The sequence below is a fragment of the Taudactylus pleione genome, unplaced genomic scaffold, assembly GCF_031769625.1.
Source record: "Taudactylus pleione unplaced genomic scaffold, aTauple2 ptg000117l, whole genome shotgun sequence".
Classification (NCBI taxonomy): domain Eukaryota; kingdom Metazoa; phylum Chordata; class Amphibia; order Anura; family Myobatrachidae; genus Taudactylus; species Taudactylus pleione.
The window spans coordinates 984,391-1,007,901 of NW_028284519.1; the positions used below are offsets into that span (position 1 = coordinate 984,391).

The window sequence follows — 23,511 nt, forward strand, 5'->3', positions numbered from 1 at the left end:
GGAATGATAAGCTGCAGCTGTCGGAACGGTCAAACATTGGATGGCACATTGGCGCACTATCTTGTAGATACCATTAACCACCCAACCCCACAATAATACAGGGGGAGAAGCTGTATCAGCGCAGATAACACATCTCCCCCACTGATCACTGTGGAGACTGGCAATGAAGTGCACACAGCCATTTCACCAAAGCAATGAGATTATTAATCTACAAGTATCAGTTTCACCTCAGAATCAGCAAAAATTGAATAGATAAGAGCAAATGTAAATCAATGCGGTTCGGCACTTTCAAAGAGAACCCAGTGCCTTTTCTGCAGGTCAAATTAAAATAGAACATGTAAAAATGTACCATCTTCCAGGGATGCAAGCATAACAATAGTGTGCTCACCCAGGATACAGCAAAGTTACAGTGAATACGTTTATTCTAAGATCTGTATTCAATTATCCACCGGTTCCATTAACGCGGATTAGAGTGGGTGAATAAACACATGGTAGAAAATTTTTCCTGTTCAAATAGAAATCTACCTAAAGTTAACGCGGGTGTCCAATGGGAATTAGCAGAATTTATTTTAAACCTCCCGAGTAGATGCAAAGTAGGAAAAAAGTCCCTATTTTAAGATAAAAAAATTCAGGACTTTGTTCACAATTAAATTCAGTTCCCGTAGAACAGGGGTTCCCAACCACGGTCCTCAAGGCACACTAACAGTCCAGGTTTTAGGGATAGCCATACTTCAGCACAAGTGACTTAATTAGTGCCTCAGTTATTTTGATTTAACCATCTGTGCACAATCATGGATATCACTAAAACCAGGACTGTTAGTGTGCCTTGAGGACCGAGGTTGGGAATCACTGCCGTAGAACATACACAAAATATGAAAAAGTTGGCTGTAGTTAAGTTTCTGAAATAAGATTAAATGTACAGATGGCAATGTTTTAACAACAAAAAAGTGTGTACTGTTTAAAAAAATCACTAGAAAAAACAAACATATCTCCTCTTTACCTTGGCATTGTGTATGAACTTCCTGATGAAGACGAAGCTTCAATTTTGTCCTCTAAAGTATCATCTGAAAAACAAATAAATTAGTAAGAATGAAAAGGTATTTGCTGAACATTTATATCAAGGAACAGTCCCGTGGCACGGAATATCTTTAGCACAAGCCAAACTACAGTACATGTTTTACTGAAACAAAGTGAAAACCGGTTAATAAAAAATTTTGTTGGGACACCTAGTACATAATACACAATTTAGTGAAGGCACTTAGAACCTTGCAGATTTTGCTTATGTACAACACCATGAATTTATGGAATATGCTTTGCATAGGGTTTCTGTAAAAAGCAAGAGAAAAAGTCCCTTGATATTTATGAATGTCTATCATTAAATTAAGCTGATTTTCTTGGAGAAATTGTGACTGTAAAAGATAATTACAGATGTGTCCTCGCCTGGCATTAGTGAGCAGTCAGGTCCCATGCAACCTTGACAGCGGTCTTTCTTTGGCAAAAATTCATCAATGTTGCAATGCGATGCGACTAGGACACACCAGGAGACTGTGCTGATTAATTTCATATGTGACACTTGTATATCTGTATGTGACTTAAGTTGGGTACATACTGAGACAATGTCGGCACAATATGTTGTTTCAGGCCGAATCGGAATGACAATCGTCTGAAACGCTCAGTGTGAACACCCAACATGCGCGCTCCCGCGGCTACTAGCGACATAGTTTGGTCTGCCGTGCTGCATAATATCGCAAACGGCCCCACTGCAGGTACTGAATGACTGAACGTCCCAACCACATCGCATTGCGACTTAGACAAATATTCGGCAAAAAAAGATGCAAAAAAAGACGCCCAGTACTTACAGAGTCTCATGAGACCAGGCACGCTAAGAGGGGCTCTATGATGCGACTGCAGCAAATATGAGGACACATTTGTAGATCCATGTATATGAGGTACTATAAATATTGTAAGAGGAAGTATGAGGCATATAATACAGGTATCTGGTATACGGATGTTTCAATTGGATTGCCTTTAATTCAGACCACAGCTTTCCTGCCATCACCTCACCTGGTTACCATAGTTGGGTAATCGGGAAGTAGAAGCCAAAATACTTTTTAGACCTTTGTTCAGAGGCAGCTTATGTTGCGAATATATCCAGAGGTTAGATACAGCAGATGGGAATCATTTTTGCAAATAAAGATATTAACACAACAGCAACATCTTATTTATGATAGCGATTTATAGAGTATGTAGTTAGCGTGTCGACAACTCTATGGGAATCCCGAAACGCCAGTAGATAGACAAATGTGAGTTAAAGCATTTCACGAGTGCCAGCAATATAAAAGGTAAACAATGATTAACCATCATGGTTACAGATGCACCACAATCATGCGTAAAATGCTGGAAGTATCACACTTCTCAAACTCCCGGTATACATGGACCTCTGGTATAAATTTGTCTATGCAATATATGATGTATGGACATACCTCTAACTTGTTTGATATTACATTGTATTCATATAACAAAGATTTACGAGTGAATATTTATCAATAATATCACATGGGCAAGGTTATGTGTTTCCCTGCTGACAATCGAATATGCTCTCACTGGTAGAATAGTAGTCCATTTTACAATATCTATTGCCATTATAACAACTGTGTTTCAAGTGCATTACACAAGTAGGTATTGCAATATTGCCCATAATATTTTCGCCTTTTTATATTTATGATACAATCCTCCTTTTGCCACATTGAAGCCTTTTTCCTCATAATATACACATAATAGGTGGCTATACCTTCTATGAAAGTATAGAGAATATATAAAGGAAGGGGGAATACCCATATAAATGTTTTTATGATTGTACTGTGATTTATGTTTGTCAAAACAGATATATTTGAAACTTATAAAATATAGCTTTTATTTTATAGTCTTAACAATACTTGACAAGGGGTTGGGTATGAAATCCCGGCTGTCGGGATGTCGCTGGTCAGAATACCAACACCCATAGGGAAGACAGGTAAGTATTTTGCTAACCCCTACCCTAACCTTCCCTCCCCGATGCCTAACCCTAACCTCCCACCCAAGTGCCTAAACCTAACCTCCCCCTCCTCGCACCCTATCCTAACACTCCCTAACCAGTGCTACCTAACCCTAACCTAACCTCCCCCTAACACCCCGATACGTACCTTTGGGATGCCGGCGGTTGGGATACTGCTGCCGGGATCCCGACCTGTCGGAGTTCGGCGCTGGTATTCAGACAGTCGGTATCCTGCACGCCGAGATGCCGACTACATCCCCTTGACAAGAGTGCCCCAGCAAGAGAGTCCATCTCTACTCTTTTTTCTAAATATACAGGTGTATTCCAGGCTCTGGGGAGCACCACCAACTAGAGTTAATCGGACCATAATTGTGGACGTGTTAGTTTATATGTTGGTCTTTCACTAACATAATTTCAATTTCTATGCGGAATCCCTCCATAAATCTCCAATACGGCATGTTACAAGCTGCAGGGAGGGGCATTTTCTATAATAAGGATTTTGATTTACAATTAAATATAATTTTGGAAATATGGAAGTCCTGTACAGGAAGGTGATACCTCTGTTCTTAGGCAGTCTTTCATCAACCTCTCTCTCAAAATCAGATATGTCGATCCTTCTTTTTTTCTTGAAATTTCTAAACACTTTAACGTGTTCTTTCTCCTGCAGATCTGGTAGGCTCAGATTTACATTACCCACACTGCAAAAGAACAACATTCAAGTTTTGCATCAGTTTTCAATTGCCAATATCTAAATACATCACTGTGGTTACACCCATGTTTCAATCATTCACCAGGACTTTTAGAAAACAAACCTCAGCCATAGCAATCTCCAACAAAGGATGCTTAGAGCGGAAATTTGTACTTTTATCGCTGCCACCGCTAGACGTTTCATGAAGCAGTCCTGTAGGAACTGCAAAACTTGCGATGTTTCAACAATCTATGCTCAATCTCCACACCGTCAAACTAAGGTTCAGTAGATTTGAATAGAGCAGTGGCCCCTGATACAAAAGATCCAACCTGATCGGTAATATCCATGGTTCCTCTATTGCAATTTCCATAGTGGTTGAGAAAGAATCGGTATGATATGTTGGATGTCGGGATGCCTCCTGTCAGAATACAAACAGCGACATCCCAATGGTTGGTATCCAAACAGGGGTCGGGTAAGTATACTTACTCCTCCCCCTCTAACCCTCCATTCTGGTAGCCTAACCCTCCCCGTTAGTTACAGAACCTAAGACCCCCCTCCTTCGTGCCTAAACCTAACTCCCCCCCCCAGTAGTGCCTGACCCCAACCCTCCCCCTAGGGGTGCCAACCCTACCCCCCCCCCACCCAAAAAAAATCTAACACTAACCCCCACGGTTAAGAGGGTGGGCGCCCCGGACTTACTTCGCTCGGGAATCCGTCCGTCTGCTTTCCGGCGTCGGGATTAAGATAGGCGTCAGCATTTCAACGCCTATTTTTACTCCCTTGTTGGGATATCAGTGTCGGCATTTAGACCAGTGGCCTCAGCTGACTACATCCTGTTGACAACCATGATCTTCTTGGCCAGTATGGCAGAATTGCTAATACCTCCACATGCTCTTCCCTGATTTTCTTCAGCGAGCGAGTCATCATAGGAAATGGTGGAAACACAACCAAGCTGAAACCTCCACATAAATAAGAAAGCACCTATACCGTGCGTTCGTGGCAGATGATATCTAGAGAAGAAGTGAAGCAGCTTTGTATTCAGGTGTGTTGCCACAAGGTTAGTTTCTGGACAACCGAACATCCTCCCTATGGCATGGAACACTTGTACATTCAGCTCCCATTCTCCCAGAAGGACCTGCTTCTAGCTGACAAAGACTGCAACAGTATTCTCTTTGCCTGGCACATTTAGTACTGATAGGAACTTCAGGTGCTTTTATGCCCATGCCATGTTTCTTGCTACTTCGCTCATTAGAGCCTGGCTTTTGGTACCGCCCTGGCAATTCAAACAGGCCACTACTGCCACATTGTCTGAGAACACACATATATATATATATATATATATATATATATATATATTTACACAGTATACACACATATATATCTATCTATCTACATACATACATATATAAAAAATTATAGTTATGGTAGACTTACCTACATAACTCCTTTTCTTCGAGGTCCATGGAGTCCTCAGGGATACCTTTGGGATATTTTGGTTGAAGAGATCCAGGCACCAAACAGTTAAAGCTTCAGCTCACAGGATGCCTCGGGTCCTCCTCCATATATACCCCGCCCCTAGCCATAGGCCTTCAGTTTAGTTAACAAGCCTCGAGGCAGGAGCAGGAAAGAGTAAAAGGAAGAGCAATCGTACACCAGAAACACACTTACACAATATGAGGAAATCTGTGACCGAAAGAAAAAATTACCCATGCAGCCAGGTGAGTCAGGGTAGGTGCCCTGTGGACCCTATGGAACTCGAAGAAAAGGAGTTATCTAAGTAAGTCAACCATAACTCTAATTTTCTTCTTCAGGGTCCATAGGGATCCACAGGGACACCATTGGGGATGTCCTAAAGCAGTTCTCCTAGGGTGGGGGACACTCCTGAGCAGAAAGGAGAACTCGTCACCCAAAGGAAGCATCATGAGAGGCAAAAGTATCAAAGACATAGAACCTAAGAAAAGTGTGGACAGAAGACCACGTGGCTGCCTTGCACAATTGTTCAGCAAAATAACCATGACTAAATGCCCACGATGGCCCTACAGAACGAGTAGAATGAGCTGTCACCGTGTTTGGGACAAGGAGATCAGCCTGTGTGTACACCTGTGAGAAAGTCATGCGTAGCCATCTCGCCAGAGTCTGCTTATTAGCTGGCCATCCTCGTTTGTGAAAACCATATAATACAAAAAGAGCATCTGATTTTAACAGAGTTTGTGCGCTCCACACAGATACGGAGAGCACAAACTACATCCAGGGAGGCTTCAACTACATAAAAGATCTGGAGCTTGAAAAGCTGGAACAACAATTTCTTCATTTACATGAAAACGGGACACTACCTTAAGAAGGTAACCCTCCTTTGTACGAAGAACAGCTTTATCCTGGTGCAAAATCAAAAGTGGAGAGCGACAAGAAAGCGCTGCCAAATCAGAGACTCTGCGAGCAGAAGAGATAGCGAGAAGAAAACGTGTCTTCTCTGTCAACCACTTCAAATCTACAGAGTCTAGAGGTTCAAATGGGGAAGCTTGTAGCCCTTTAAGAACCAAAGACAAATCCCATGGTGCTACCGGTGGAATAAAAGGAAGCGGAACTCGCAGAACTCCTTAGAAAAAAATTCTAACTTCTGGTAATGAGGCAATTTTCCTCTGGAACCAGACTGACAGTGCAGAAACCTGTACTCTCAAAGTGGCCAGGCGGAGACCGCTGTCTAACCCTGCCTGAAGAAAAGCCAATACCCTGAAAATTCTGAACACCTTAGGATCATACTTCCAATGGGTATACCACTGACCAAAAAGAATGGCAAACTCTACAATAGATGCTGGCAGACGCAGGCTTTCATGCCCTAAGCATTGTTTGAATTATAGAACTAGAAAAACTGTTGCTCTTAAAATGGAAGATTCAAGAGCCACGCCGTCAAAGCCAGGAGAGGTAAGTCCGGATGCCGGCAGGGACCCTGCGTTAGCAGATCCTGCCGAAGAGGATACGGACTGTCTACAGACAGATTCTGTAAGTTGGTGAACCGATGACGTCTGGGCCAAGCCGGAGTCACCAGTATTACTGCTCCACCTCCCTGCTTGAATTTCCTGGGAACTCTTGGAAGGAGAGAAATCTAAGGAAAGAGATACGCCAGCATGAAGTCCCATCTTACTACCAGTGCGTCCATGAAGGCTGCTGATGGGCCTCTGGACCAGGATTCGTACCAGGGGACCTTGGGGTTGTGACGCGACGCCATGAGATCTCTCTCTGGTAGACCCCATTTGTTTACCTGGAGCTGAAACACTCCCGGATAGAGACCACTCTCCGGCGTGTATGTTCTGGCAACTTAGGAAGTCTGCTTCCCAAATGAGTACTCCCGGTATGAATATTGCAGAGATGGCTGGAAGATGACGTTCTGCCCAAATCAGAACCTTTGTCACTTCTTTCATGGCTGCGTAAATTCTTGTGCCTCCCTGATGATTGAGGTAGGCCACTGTAGTCGCATTGTCGGACTGAATCTGGATCAGCCAGCCGTGGAGCAGTTTCTGTGCCATGTTAAGTACCTTGTACACTGCTCGCAGTTCCAGAATGTTTATTGGCAGATGACTTTCCTGATTTGTCCATCTTCCCTGAAAGGTGTGATGACCTGTCACTGCCCCCCCTCTGCGAAGACTGGCGTCTGTGGTGAGAGGCACCCAATTTGGAATCCAGAATGGGTGCCCTTTGTTCAGATGATCCTTTCTCAGCCACCACAGGAGAAAGTGACGAACCTCTGGAGTGAGAATGATCCTCTGAGAACATATCAGATGATACTGTCTGTTCCACTTGGAGAGAATCAACTTTTGCAGAGGCCTGGAATGGAATTGGGCATACCCCACCATGTCGAAGGTGGAAACCATTGAACCCAAAACCTGCATTGCTAACAGAATGGCTACCCTTTGCTTGTGTAGCAGCTTGCGTATTCGTAATGACAGTGCCACAATCTTGTCCTCTGGCAGAAACACCGTTTGTGCCTGAGAATCCAAGCAACGCTCCCAGTTGTACCATCTGCTGTGTTGGAGAAAGTGATTTCTTCCAATTGATTAACCAACTGTACTTTCGTAAGCAGGCTATGGTCAGTTGAAGATGGCTTTTTAAAACAACTGTGCCAATATCAGAAGGTCGTCCAGATATGAAAGAATTCTGACTCCCTGATATAGGTCGTCATGACATTATTTTGGTAAACACCCGGGAAACCGTAAATAGGCCAAGGGGTAGAGCCTGAAATTGGTACTGCTGCTGAAGGACAGCAAACCGTAAAAATTGTTGGTGGGATGGTATAATAGGAACATGCAGATATGTATCCTGAATGTCCAGGGAAACAATGTAATCCTCTGGCTCCATTGCCAAAATAATTGACAGGAGAGTTTCCATCTTGGATACATGGATAAACCTGTTGAGGGTTTTTAGATTTAGTATAGGGCCTCCCACCCGGGGATCCCCCAGGAGAAGGCCCGCCCCATCAGGCCAAAGGTTTAGAAGCTATACGTCTTGGCGGGCCAGACCTCTTAGTATGTCGCCTTGCAAAAACTAGTCGACCTAGAGGAAGGACCGAAAAGAAACTTGCTTAGACTTTATAGACCTGCAGATTTTGAAGCTGCCAGAGTAGCTATAACTTTATCCAACTCTGCTCCAAAAAGTACCTTTCCATGGAAAGGTAAGACTTCTAGCAGCCTCTTTGATCCTGTATCATGCCACTATAAAAGGTAATAAATGCAATGCTATGTGACAGTCTTCACAATATCTAAAATGAATGCGAAGTGCTCAAAGAAAACCTCCACCCCAAAGGTTGGAGAGAAAAAATAGCAATAGTTATAATTGACAGGCAGAAATAAAAGACGGTGTCAATAGCAGCTAGCAAACAGTCACATACAATGCATATGTAATATAATTACAATGGACTCTAAATCAACTAACCAAACACCAGGAATGGTAAAATAGAGAGCTCTGTATACCTTAACCACGGGAGAGATATACATGGAGACTGACCCAAACCCTCATGAGACCAACAGCTACAACAGCGCACTTGTGCATCTCATATACATGTGGAGGGTAGGCGTAGCAACTCAGACACGCAAAATCCTTCGTAGGGACTGCGTCTGGGTTAGGGGAGGAGCTGCCGGGTGAACGCCTACCTCCCCTAAGCTGCATTAACCAGCTAGGTACGCTGGCCTCGTGGAAGCAGAATCATCTGCTGCCAATCCCCAGTGTGAGACGATAAGGTCCTGGTGGTGTAGTGAGGACGCGGACAATCCCAGGCCCTGACTGCAGCGGCTTCTGGTGCGTCTGACACCAGAAGCAAGGATTGCCACGCACGATTCCCCATAAGCGAGGAACCGCCTTACCGGACATCTCCGTGCGTCTGGTTGCAGTCCAGGTCGCAGCATTGCTGCTAGCAAGCTCAGCCGCGACCCGCCGAAATCACCAGCCCAGTTACTGTTGTTGTGGCCCGGCGGAGGTAGATGGAGTTGCAGCATATGAGTCTTAATTCAGACGCTTAGTACTGCCAACCCAAAAACATAAAAACTTAGGACTGCCTGAGCAGTCCCGTTACAAAGTTGCGTCTTGATCCTGCCGCACCAAATGGACAACTGAAGGCTTTGGGCCAGGGGTGGGGAATATATGGAGGAGGACCCAAGGCATCATGGGAGCTGAATCTTTAACTGTTTGGTGCCTGGATCTCTCCATCCATAATATCCCCAAGGTATCACTATGGACCCTGAAGATTATTATATATATTATACACATACACACACATACATGCACTGTTTTCTGCGGGCGCGTCACCCAGCAGAGACAGCCTACCGCCTGGCACTTTCCCCCGCCGACCGGAGGCTAAAGAAGCCTCCGATCGCTTCAGAGGCAAGCGTTCCCAGTGATGCAGTGCGTTATGACATCACTCGCGACATGAGGAGCCTGTCCCGCGCGCCTGCTGGATCTAGTTAGATCCAGTCAGAGCGAGGCAGCGGCAGCAGGAGTGGGAGCGCGAGCGGCGAGCAAGTTAAGGTAAGTTATGGGCTAAATCCGGGACCAGTCTGGGGGCACTGTCTAATGGGTACTATTAAGCCTGGGGGTACTGCATAAGGGACCAGCTTGGGGGCACTGCATAAGGGACACTATTTAAGCCTGGGGGCACTACATAAGGGACCAGTCTGGGGCCAATACATAGGGGCACTACTTCAGCCTGGGGGCACTGCATAAGGGCAAAGCAAAACTACGGGGGGCAATGCATAATGGGCACTTTTGACTGAGCGCTAGTGGGGGAGCAGCCTGAGACCTATCGGGCTGGAATGGTAAGGGAGATACCCCTTTTCCCGGCACGCGCATAATTGCGAAGGCCCCCCACCCACCCAGCTGGAAAAAATTTCTGAGGAGAACACTGTACATCAGAGAAGGTAGCACTCATTCATAATAGGCAAGGGGGTGCACGGTCCTAAACAAAACATAAACCACTAACACTTCCTGTAGTAGCAAAGTTTAAAAACCAGCACTCACGTTTAGTAGGTAGAAATGTTCCTTTATTCACATAGTGACAAGCAGCAGCGCTGCAACAGCCCGACGTCTGTTTAACCGACAGCCCCTGAGGAAGGCTGTCATTACAGTTGAAACGGATGTCGGGCTGTTGCAGCGCTGCTGCTTGTCACTATGTGAATAAAGGAACATTTCTACCTACTAAACGTGAGTGCTGGTTTGTACACTTTGCTGCTTCAGGAAGTATTAGTGGTATATATGTATGTGACCACAGCATCTACATAAAAAATATCATACAAACTCGGCACTTACCGTACTTTTCAAACTGTAATTCCTTTGAATAGGGAATGTTAGTTAGTTTGTTAGTAGGGGATATACTGACAAAGTTTGTCTTACATTTGAATTTGGATTAAGCCTGTTATTTATTTTAATTTTGTGGACACACTTGCTAGGGCATCCTGTTTTTCAAATGTAAGACAATCTTTGTCAGTCTATCCCCAGGTGCTTCTTAATTGATATCCCTGGGTGTGGTCCTGTCTCTTTAAGCAGGGACCCATATTCATGTTTAAAATGTGTGTAAGCTTGAGCCAAATGTGACAGATCAAAGATCATATATCTGAGAGTCAGTGTAGGGACTGGCCAGATGGGAATGACCGTGAAGTGGTTGGTCAGCTTGACAAATTATTGCAATATTTTGGAACATTCACTGTATTCAAAGAAATTAGTGTTTGAAATTATATATATATATATATACACACACACACATTTTTTTTCTCTCTCTAAAACAGGAAGGTTCATCTGGTAATCACACCGCTCCAGTATATAATTTATTGATTCCGGTAGCTCTAAGTCGGTGCTTTAAAGTGCAGAAATATTAAATATTGGTGTTCTGGTGCTCCAATGTGGTGCTTTGCAAATAATAAATCTTTTTGGGTGATGCAAGGAATGGTAATATGCAAATTGCAGAAGATGGGCATACAGGGGAGGACTCCGGACAGCTTTCCACTTGGTTGTACTGCACTATGCTCGACCCTTTCAATGCTGGAGTCTCAGTGGATTGGGGGTGGATGGAGGGTGTTAGCCACAGTTGCTGTGTGATTTAGCACTATGCTCAACCTCGTAACCCCTGGTGATTGCTGATTACAAAAAACAATGTGGGTGATTGTAGAAAAAGATATTTCGCAAGTAAGTCCTTAAGACAAAGAGATATAGAAGGAGAACCGATTGTACTTGACAATGGAGATGAAGGTGCCCTTTAGATTTTAAATGCCCTATGGCTAGAAGCCAATACTAAGACACAAACCCCAAAAAACTTTGATTGGAATAGAAGGACGCGGGAAAAAACTTTTAAGAATAAATCAATTTTATCCAAGCACAAAAGTGTTTTTATTAAGACTTTCTATGTCATTACTATAGAGGATCTAAGAACACTATGTTATAAAAAAATAAGAAAATTAAGAGATAATCTCAATATTCATAACAGAGTTATTTAGATTAAGAAGGACTATCTAGACGAGGCAACCAGGCAGTTTAATAATAAAACATTTTATGAAAATCTAACTCCGAATTCGACAGCTAGATACCTAAAAGAGTTAAAAGTGCTTATTGGCACGGGCCCTGGTCAAGGGAGCAATATCTAAGGAGGAACATGATTTTTTATTTAATCCTTTTCCTGTTATCCCCACTTACTAATACCTCCGTAAGATTCACAAGTCCCTTATGTCACCTCCTGGTCACCCCATTACTTCTGGTGTGGGGTCCCTCACCATTAACCTTTCGGCTTTTGTTGACTTCTTCTTGCAGTCTCACTCCGCTCCTACATTAGAGAGACATTGCCCACTTTTTACAACGTGTGGGCAATGTGAAGTGGTGGCAAGGCTACATATTATTGACCTGCGACGTGGAGTCACTTTACACCAACTTCCTCCATGAGGATGGAGTTAAAGCCTGCGCTCGGATGGGGAGTTGGAAGTGGGATGACGCGGGTTTGTATTGAAGTCGATAAAATGTATTCTTTCACATAACTATTTTTTATTTCATACAGAGTTACTTACGTGTGCATGATACCACCATGGGCACTAAATTCAACCCCAGCTTTGCCAACTTGTATATGGGTCTCTTTGAAGACCAATATGTCTGGGGGAGCCTATATGTAACAAATTTGATGCTGTATGGGCGGAACATAGATTTTACTTTTTATTATTTGGAATGTGGATTTTGATTCTATTTCTTCTCTCGTTCAGCATCTCAATTCTAACACTTTTGGGCTTAAGTTCACGCACTCTTTTCACTCTACTCAAATTAACTTTCTGGATGTTGCTCTCTCGATCAGGGATAACTGTATTTGGATCAAAATATATAAGAACGATATTGATTTTAACAACTATTTGAATTACTCCAGTTGCACAGAGTATAAGTGGAAAAACAATATCTGCGGATAACATAATTTTCTGATGAGGAAAACTTTTTTGATCAAGCCAAAGATCATACAATTGCATTTAGAGATCAAGGATATCCACAGGATCATGCGTTAAAAGAAGCTGCCATGAGAGATAGGAGTTGCCTCATACCCATGGAAAGCAGACCATTGGTTAACTCAGAACAAAAAGAGTTAAGAATACTTCCATTTATATCTAAATATAATGTTTGCTGCAATCAGATCAAGAAAATAGTCAAATATAATTTTTCGATTTTGAAGCTAGATAGGTTCTTCCCTAAGACAGGGAGACCGGAATCTAAGATAGGTGATTTTTCTGAAAAACTTTCTCCTAGCTTCTTTGTTAATACTACAATTTATTTTCTGAACCAAGGGCACTGAGATGGCTTTCTAAGCCATCGGGCTTCTTTAAATGTGGGAAAACCTCCTGTATCACATGCAAGTTTAGTAAACAAAGAAGCGTTGAGGTTCAGTTTTGGTAACGGTTTCTAATATTCGTTTTATCAATTGCCAGTCTTCATATGTTCTTTACCTTGTCACTTGTGTTTGTGGAAAGCAGTATGTTGGGAGGACTAAAAGGAACCTTAATGTTCGTTTCTCGAACACAGAAGGAATGTATTGAAAAAGAACAAAAACAGTCTGTCCCAACATGTTTCCCTGAATCATGATGGCAATATGGAGGTACTTACGATTCAAGGTATTGAACCCCACCACCCAGAGGCGGCGATAGATATATCCAGTTGTGCAAAAGAGAAGCCTAATAGATATTCACCTTGGGGACACTAATGCTGAATGGGCTTAATGAAAATATTGAAATTCTATTAAACTAAAGTAGAAAGTGATTGTCTTTTTGTTTTTAGCTCTTTTCTTGTGTCTGTACATGACTGTTAGTGTTGTATTGGGATTATTTCCTTCAATACAGGTTACTGATGTTATTACTATAGTTTATATACTGTATAACTGTATTAGGGATTTGAACTGTGGACTTTGCCATTACATTTGCTGTGCTTTTATCTCCGGACTACTAGCCAAGTTAGTGGGAGTGAGTAGTAAAAAAAAAAGCTCAATAATTACGGTGCTGAATTGGCTAGTTAGATTAATGTTACTTACAGTCTATAATAAATAGCAATTCAATTTGGTAGACATAAATCCAATCGATAGCGGTTATACATTTTTATTTATTTTTAGACTACATACAGGGGTGTATCTAGGGATCCAAGCGCCCCTGGCAATGTAATGTACTGGCACCCCCCTACCCCCCTTATACAGTGCCCCCAGTAGTAATCCCCCCTATGCTGCATTGCCCCCAGTAGTAGCCTCCCCTATACAGTGCACGCAGTAGTAATCCCCCCTATGCTGCATTGCCCCCAGTAGTAGCCCCCCATATACAGTGCCCCCAGTAGTAATCCCCCCTATGCTGCATTGCCCCAAGTAGTAGTCCCCCCTATACAGTGCCAACAGTAGTAGACCCCAGTAGTAGGTCCATATACAGTGCCCCCAGTAATAGTACCCCCCCCCCCCCCCGTAGTGCCAGGCTTATCCACACACACAGAACAAAAAAAAATTCTACTTACCTGGTCTCCGCTCCTGACACGACCGCCGCTGTCCGAGTCTCGGCCCGCTCTTCTCCTGCATGGGAGAGATGTCATGACGTATGACGTCTCTCCCGTCACATGTTGCGGGGGGAGCCGGAACATGGAGCTCATGAGTGAGCTCCAGCTGGCTCCCTCCGCGGACGACGCAGCAGCTAATGAGAGTCTGTCTGACTCTCATTAGCTGGCTGCTATTACAAACACACAGCCGCAGCTGGCGGCTGTCTGTTTGTAAACTGTGTAGGGCAGACCGATCTCACTGCGGTCTGCCCTACACTTGTGGGGCCGAGGGACTTGTCCACCCCTTGGCTACTGGTGGCACTGACGGGCGGCGCCCCCCCTTTGGTTGGCGCCCCTGGCGAGTGCCATCCTGGCCAATGGGTAGATACGCCCCTGACGACATATCAATAAAACTGAAAACTATCAAGGTACCTCACGAAGGATTAGAACTCATGGTCTTGTCTTTATTGTTGCTGTGTTTTAGCCCACGAGGCTATCTGTCCTGACATTATGTGGTTGTCTCGATATCTTATTTCAGGTAATAAATTGAAACACTAGAAGGAGCTTTTGAGTGTTACCATAAGGAGTAAATTAATTATGCCACCTCCTAAATGTATTTATTGGATAATATATATGTATTTGTAGTATTTTTAAATAGGTAATTTGGAGTATTGTTTATATAATAGAAATGTGGAACAAACAGAACCATTAGACTTAGATTCACTATTAGTACATAAATAAATCTGTGTGCTGACTGAATATGGTTCTGATTGGATGAAAACAGCTTAAATACAGACACTGCAAGTCTGATGAAACCTTCAGCTTACATTGAAGGTGAAACTGGTTAGGAAAGTCATAATATTCTGCCTGGATCCCCTCTCCAAAGCTGTCTTGAAGTGAAGATGGATTGTAGTCTTTGAAAACATATAACAGATGTGTTCATGTCTCCAGAAAAACGCTACTCGGTGCCTGCAATTTAATCTGCTTGTGTGTATTCAGTGTGGGTAACAAACTGAATACTGATTGTTTTTCAATCACCCACACTGTTTTTTGTAATCAGCAATCACCAGGGGTTATGAGGTTGAGCATAGTGCTAAGTACACAGCAACAGCGGCTAGCACCCTCCCTCCACCCCCAGACTAAAGCATTGACAGGGTAGAGCAGTGGTCAGGGAAGAGGGGTTAATTACCCCACATGGGGTAAAACTGAAATTCCTGGGGTAATGGACGGACAGCCGGGCATGCATGTGAATCATTGCATGCCCGGCTGTCCGTCCATTACCCCCAGGAATGGAGGTCACTGGCGCCGGGTGCAGCGGCGCACCCACTGCACCCGGCGTCAGTGACCTCCAGCCCGGCGCCGCAGAGAGGCTCTAAACGGACGCCCGCTGAGATGTTATTACCAGTGGGCGCCCGGCTCCTTCCCTGTAGCACCGCGTTAGCCAGAGGCTGGAGTTCTCTTCTGAACTCCAGGTTCTGGCTCTCTCCATGCGCACTATGGGAGAGACGTAATGACGTCTCTCCCATAGTTCAGAGGAGCAGTCGGGCAGACAGGACGGCGGCAGATGCAGGAGCGGGGATTGAGGTAAGTGTTTTTCTCGTTTTTTTTGTACAAGCAACACTACAGGGGCACTGCTACAGCGGCATAACTATGGGGGCAATGCTACAGGGGCATAACTATGGGGGCAATGCTACAGGGGCATAACCATGAGGGCACTGCTACCGGGGAATAACTATGGGGGCACTGCTACAGGGGAATAACTATGGGGGCACTACTGTAGGATTTTCTTCCTTTCAAATCAAGAGGGTAACGTCGGCATATCTAAATATATTTTGGGGTAAAAGGTAAAAGAGTTCCCTGACCCCTGGGGTAGAGCATAGTGCAGCACAACTGAACGAAAAGATGTCGTGTTTTCACCCCTCTATACCCATCTTTTGAAATTTGCATATTACCATTCTTTGCATCATCCAAAAGTAATTTATTATTTGCAAAGCACCACCTTGGAGCATCAGAACACCTATATTTAATATTTCTGCACTTAAAAGCACTGACTTAGAGCTATCGGAATCATTAAATTATATACTGGAGTCGAGTGATTACCAGATGAACCTTCCTATTTTAGAGAGTTTGATCATTTAATAATGTAACTGATGTTTTTATTGTTAAACTGTTTTATTAATATGACTTGTTCCTATGTATAGTGAATAAATTGAGATTTGAGATATATTATATATATATATATATATATATATATATATATATATACACACACACACACACACACACATATTTAAAGCAATTGTTCCTTTGTGCCCCCTGTGTAAATTAATTTACCATTTGAAATATATATATATATATATTCCTATGCAGTTCTCTTATTCGCATTCATGCTTACGGGACTACGTCTATGAGGGCGTCATACTGAGAAGATGAAGCTCTGTGCATAAAAATGTGGATAATTCCTGAATTTTTTGGTATCTTTCTTCTAACAGCGTAATTGCATGTTGTAGAATAGCTACCTGTACGCTTAGAAACTGTAACAGCTGTACTGGTGTTAATTGGCTCTTTTCCCAATTTAGGATCCAGCAATGGAATTGTAGAAATTATATTGTCTGTCCTAGGCAGTCTTATACTGATCTCTGGGAAATCATAGAAAATAGTACATCGTCGAGGTATGGTCAAAACGCTAGCTTTTGTTTTCTTAGAGGAGCCATACGGGTCACAAGAACTTTTTTTGAACGTCCTTGGTGAGATTGCCAAACAGAACGGGACATGAGTAAATTGGAAGTGTTCGTCTAGGACACAGAACCGCAGGTACCTCTGGCATTGCCGGTTGACTGGTACATGGAAGTAGGCGTCCTTCAGATCTATCGAAGCTAGACATCTTGTCTTCTTATGCCCGTTAAAATTTACTTAGTTTCCATGTGAAATTGCCTTTTCGGACAAACCTGTTCAGTTCCCTGAGACCCAATATTGTTCGGAAATCCCCCGTGGGTTTCCTTATCAGGGACAGACGAGAATAAAATACAGTTTCATTACTTCTACCAGAGGTACAGATTGCGCAGCAACTGATCAGTTTTCTTAAATAGTCTTCCAAGGCCATGATTTCTACTATTCTAGCTGGAACATCAGATTCCCCAAATCTATTCATTCTTAGAACTTCTCTGAATTATATCTGGTACCCATGAGATACGAAGTCCAATATCCATCTGTCCTGAACAAAACATGCACCTTTTGGCAAATCTTAGAAGTCTGCCCCCACTGACAAAGTTGTGAGGCACTTATTGTAGATACTGTTGCTTTGGGTAGGATCTCCTATAGGACTGACAAAACGACTGACTTGTCTCCCTGAGGAGTATCTGCGACTGTACTGCCAGCCAGTCCTATAACTTCTAGTGTCCCTAAACTGCTGTTTGGGAGACCACACTGGACACCTGATCCACTTAACTTGTGGTAGTCAGATAGACCTACCTCCCGTCATATTCTGTATCATTGTTTACCGTTTCCTTCCAAATAGCATTGAGCCCTCATACAGTAATGCTGCTAATCTATTCCTGGAGAGCGCAACAATAAAAGCTCCTCTTGCCACTATACCAGCAGCCATAGCCCTTGCCGAAAATGTCAATACATCAAGAGACGTCTCCCATAGAAATACCACAGCCTTCTGCATTATTTACAAATTTCTCCATAAGTAATGCCCGGAAGACAGAGGCCATAGCCATACCAGAGTTTAAAGAAACAGCTGTAGAAATATACAATTTCGTAAAAGAGATTTTCATCCTTTTATCCATAGGGCCATATTCATAATGGGAGCGATAAGTCCGTGCTGGATTTTTCGCTCCACGTCGGAGGTTAGAGTGGAGATAAAGTATCGGGCGCGCGCACGCTTATCCCCGTATTCAATTTAAAAGGAGCGAAAACGGAACCCGGCGAATTTGAATCTATGGAAAAAAAATGGGAATTTTCGGGAAATGTGCCTGGGACCCCCCTAAAGATGTCCAGACATGGGGGATCACTATGGGTACCCCCATTTTTGCCTGCTGAAGGAAGTCGAGGTTTGTAATAGCCACAGCAGGTGCATATTTGCGGCTATGAAGAAGTGGTGAAGAATAGCACTTGATTTTTTGGGGGGGAATAATAACTAGTCCTATAAAATTTGGGGTACATGAAAATGGGGGTAAACATTTTTAACTCCCTAAAGTTTTTTTTTTTTTTTAATTCTGCAAAAATGCACCTGCCGCTACACCCGCATTCTTTTGAACACCTGGCGCATACTTTTCGCAGCCAAATTGAATATGGCCCATAGAGTCCTTAAACAAAGCTCCACCCTCTAAAGGAAGGGTTTTTTATACATCAATTCTGCAACTGCAGCATCCACCCTGAGCACTGCACACCGTTTATGCCGTTTTTGCCACTTTAGTCACAATTTACTTCATGACATTGTGTACAGGAAAGGCTCTACATCTTTCTTAGATCTATCTTCAAACAACAGGTCCTGTTCATCACTCTGCTCCAAAGCTTCTATATAGTTGATAGACAGGTTTTTAATAGACTCTCTACAAGCTCTATGTTAAACATTCTCGTATGTGCTCCAATTTCTCCTGACTCTTCACTTGAGACATCCTCAACTTCATCTTTTAAAGCTCATGCGGACGAAGCTGCTCCAAACTCATAATCCAGTCTCATCTGGGACCTAGATCTTTTTGACACCTGTAACACCAAGAAATCCTCTTTAGAGACAAATTATTTCTTCATCCACTCCAGAAGTTCCTGCAGCTGGCTACACTGCCTAGGAACAGGTACAGGCTCCTGCACACAATAACAAAATACCATATACGGAGTCCCCATAAAGGATTGATCACAGGCTGCACATATATTTGGAAGGTGTTTCTTCTTAAATTCTTTCTTTCTAGGGCCCACTGTTGAAGGTATACTGCAGAATTAAAATATGCCAGCATTTACTATATATCCCTAATCTAAACAGACAACCTAAATGCCCAACTAATGAGAACTTACTTTGCCTGGGCATTGACCGGCTGCTGGGGGAAAGGCTCCTTGTCCATCCTGGTTGGATCAGAATGTGGGGAGTCACAGAATACCACTGCTCAGCAAAAACGAAGGACCAAATGCAGCTCCTTTTTCGCAGTGCACAGCGCAATTTTATAGCCCTTTAACCCTTAACAGGTCACGCTATTTTATAGCCCTTTAACCCTTAATAGGTCGGGTGCAAGCGCAGACTGCCCCGCACTGCATCCTGGGCGGCCGCATCATACTTCCCCTCCGGCATGCAGCTACACACTGTTCAGACTCATTGTCGCCAGATATAGAATGGGGATTTCCTCTGGCTCCTTGATAAGACCGCCATACATCATCCAGGGCAATTTTCTCTTCAGGCCTCAAATACATGCAGAACCACCGGGCTCACCAGGCAGCGACCTTTCTGGCCTCAGACCATGCCAGGCCGCAGCATACTCCACTGACCTGCAGACCTTGCCGTTTCTAAGACCCTTTCCGGGTTGTCGATATCACCAGGGTCTTCCAAAGCAATATCCCGGGGTGTCACCCCTGCCAGACTGCGGTTCTAGGAGGTGCATCGCTGGGCACCAATCTGAGGTAAATCCTTAGAATTAAGAAAAAACCCTTCCATACGCTAGTCTTTACTAGGAGACAGGAACAAAGAGAAGGAGGAAGAGAAGGAGCTAGGATATACATACCAGGTGGGCAGCCCCTCTGGAAAAAACTTCCTGTCTAAACATAAGAGAATGGGATACTATCTCAGAGCAATGGCTGCCATGGAGGAGCAAAGAAAAAAAAAAGCTTACTCTTACAAGCATCTTTGCATTGCTGGTATGGCTACACAAATAATTCTTTAATGAACTTAAAAGTTGGTGCAATGCACTTTTGAAAACTTGTTTGCAGCACTTCTTATTTATTAGGATGATAAGGTAGTGCCTTGAAGTTACTTTATGGTGTTTATTTGTTCAGAAATCACAAAATATATTACCCAGAGTTAAGTAATGCTCAATAATAAACACAACATATGGAGGCAGAGGTTTGTTAAATTAACTTACAAATCAATCTTACATTATTGGCAGCAAATATGCATGAAATAACAACTTAACAAATATCCAAATAAATATTAGGTTGCTGTTTTTGTTTTTATTTATGTTGGAACCATATTATCAGATATAATTTATAAGCAGTAACTGACAACGTAAGAATTATGTAAATAAGACAATTTAAAAGCATCTAGTGGAGTCTAAGTTGCATGTCCACCCCAACAAGATGTTTGGCCTAGGGATAGCAGAGCTTCAGTAGCAGCTCATTGGCCACTTTCCGATTCATACTACCCCCTCCAATCACCTCCCTGCAGTGATGCTAAATATGAAAATAGAACATGAAGACTGCCACACTCCCTATTGTAAAACAAAGCCATGTGTCATGCTGCCATAGTTTTAATAGAGCCTGAACGTCTCCACATGCCAGTTATATGTCCAGCATTTGAAATAAGCCTGTGTCATGTAAAATACAAGTACAAATGGATGTGACTATATGATGGGTAAAGATGAAAGTGGCAAAAGTTTTAAGCTAGGTGCACACTAGACAATCTGCAAATGATGCGATGGTCATTCCGATTTCTCTTCATCCCCAGAACAAACAATATAGTGCGCACACACTATGCAATCCTCCAAATTATGGAACGATATATCTTGCATTGATTGGTCGTCAGATTGTTAATGATAAACATTTGCTTTTTAAAGGCCATACAACTATCTTAACCATTTCTGGAAAACAGCATGCAACGAGTCGACTGTAGGAAGAGAAAATGGAGGATATGGGAGTGGCTGAGTCTTTAGAGCAGAAATCGGAACATCATATCTCCTGTCATCTTGTTGGGCATACACAGTTCACGATTTAATTGAAAACATTAAAAAGATCTTCTCATCTGCCAAGCAGTACAGCACATAAGATGCGTGGAACGACGCATGGGAGCGCGCAAAAGTACATACAAATTAAACAATGTGGGCAATGTCTATCCAATTCTGCTCAAAACGGCAAATTGTCTAATATATTGTCCAATGTGAACCCAGTATCACAAGCCGCCAATGCGAACGCTGGGCGATCATTCCTGGTCTGATCTGGATTGGTTCCTGTGACTATTTCCTTCTGGAGCGAAGGCTGCTCAGATGCTGGTAATAGCGTTTTCTCTTGTTTCCGGTTCTGGTGTTAGTCGCCTGTTTCAGTCGAGTATCCAGTTCTCCTGCCTGCTTTGTATAACTACTACCGTTTGTGTCATCCAGGCAGTACGGTCCGCATACCACCCTCCTGCCGTTTGTGTCATCCAGGCGGCACGGACCGCACATCAGCGTTCAGTGTATGCAATCTAGCTTGTGTCAACACGGCGAAACAAGCCGCACGTCAGCGTCAAGTGTATGCACACCAGCGTACTGCTGCTTGTGTCAACCCGGCGGCACAAGTCGCACATCAGCACCCAACGTGCGCAATCAAGTGTACTGCTGCCTGTGTCAATCCAGCGAAACAAGGCGCATGACTTGCTTCATTGCCCAAAGGCCGCATCTTGTTTCACGACCCAAAGGCCACATCATGCCATGGGTTATCAGCCCTCAAGGCTGCTACACGGCCCAAAGGTGGCATCTAGCTTCACAGCCCAAAGGCCGCATCTTGCCGAGGGTTTACAGCTCTCAAGGCTGCTACACGGCCCAAAGGCCGTATCTTGCTTCATGGCCCAAAGGCCGCATCTTGCCAAGGGTTATCAGCCCTCAAGGCTTCTACCTAGCCCAGAGGCCACATCGTGCTTCACGGCCCAAAGGCCACAGCTTGCCAAGGGTTATCAGCCCTCAAGGCTGCTACATGGGCCAAAGGCCGCATCTTGCTTCATGGACCAAAGGCCACATCTCGCCAAGGCTGTTTAACAGCCGCAGCTTGCCAAGTGTACCAGTCCTCAAGGCTGTTGCGGGACTTGTCCTTGACAAATTCCTCTATACTACTAACACCCAGATTTTATGTTCACATACTTCAGAGAAGAAAATCCATCGCTGGTCACCACAATTGTTGTGTTATCTATTCAATAAATTATGTGCAATTAATCTGGAATTTCTGTACAGAACATAGATTTTTTTTAATTATTATAACACAATTACTAATATTTTTGACAGTTACTGTACTTCATATAGTGTCATATATTATGTGCTGAATACTTATTGTCCTGCTTAATGAAAATATAACTTTTGATCTCCAACATATGGGTGCATAAAACAATCTCTTGCTAAGAGACTGTTTTTTAGATAACATATGGGGGGGGCAGAGTTACGCTCACTGTATGAATATATGGGGGCCAGCTGCGGATCCCATACAAGATGATCCTGTCTCGTAGATAATAAATTATAAACCAAAAAAGCGGTACTGCGCTCCGCTGTGTGTGTCATATAATGCAAACACTGACAAATTTTTATACCGATGTCTTCAATTTACTAAGTAGGGGTTTCCAGTGTATCATGAAAAGTATGTATTAAAAAAAAAAAAAAAACCTAAAAATTTAAAGGTAGAAAATACGGCAAAAAAAAATATATGCACATGCCCAGGTAAATGTCAATAGTAGTTCGGTGTTGTGTGTCTAAAGCAAGTCTATGATGGAGCCGTCGCAATGCTTCTGACAATCCTAAATGCAGTGCAGTCTATGGCTGAATGTTACCGATGAGCTTACAAGTTCCTGCAGTAATGATGTCTTCTCCCACGCTCTCTACCTCTTCAGATGGCGTGCAGGTGGGGGATGTTGCTCTGTCCAATATTGTAGATGCTGTCCTCTGGTCACCCAACGTTACTATTCCTGTGTGTTTGACAGCACACACACAATGGAGTGGTAGCGCAGCGACCGCCCGGGATAGCCGGGACGTCCGTGTTCTCTTATTGCGAGATCCTGCTCCTTCTCCGGCGTTGATGGGATTGACAGACGGCTGTCTGTGTGTAAATATACAGCATAAAGCGCTGCACTCTGTTATAGGATTAGTGTATCCAACACGTAGCGGCAAACAGCCTTCTTCAGGGATATGGATGCGGTAGGTAGGGCAGCGCGCCTTTTATTCCCTTGTGTCGTGACGTCACACTCTGGATGGGAGGCCCGGTTCCCATAGTGATGCGACGTTGCTTTCGCTCATTCTGCTGGAATGGTTTGTTATTGCTTTAACTGTTACTTTCCTGGTGTGAATTCCAAATCATCACTAGTGTATGATATACAAAACGGGCTATGTGCATCTTAATT

At 43.5% G+C, this 23,511-nt stretch overlaps 1 protein-coding gene across 3 annotated transcripts in view; it reads right to left on the reverse strand.

Annotated features, from left to right (window-relative positions):
- Positions 1–23,511, reverse strand: part of CENPT (centromere protein T) — a 121,765-nt gene that overhangs the window by 40,035 nt on the left and 58,219 nt on the right. For all 3 annotated transcript variants that reach the window (XM_088471840.1, XM_088471838.1, XM_088471839.1), the window contains exons 9-10: positions 3,593–3,732; positions 1,001–1,064 (exon numbers count right to left, since the gene is read on the reverse strand). In XM_088471840.1, coding sequence (XP_088327966.1) covers positions 1,001–1,064; positions 3,593–3,732 — 204 coding nt within the window. The remainder of the gene's footprint in view (positions 1–1,000; positions 1,065–3,592; positions 3,733–23,511) is intronic.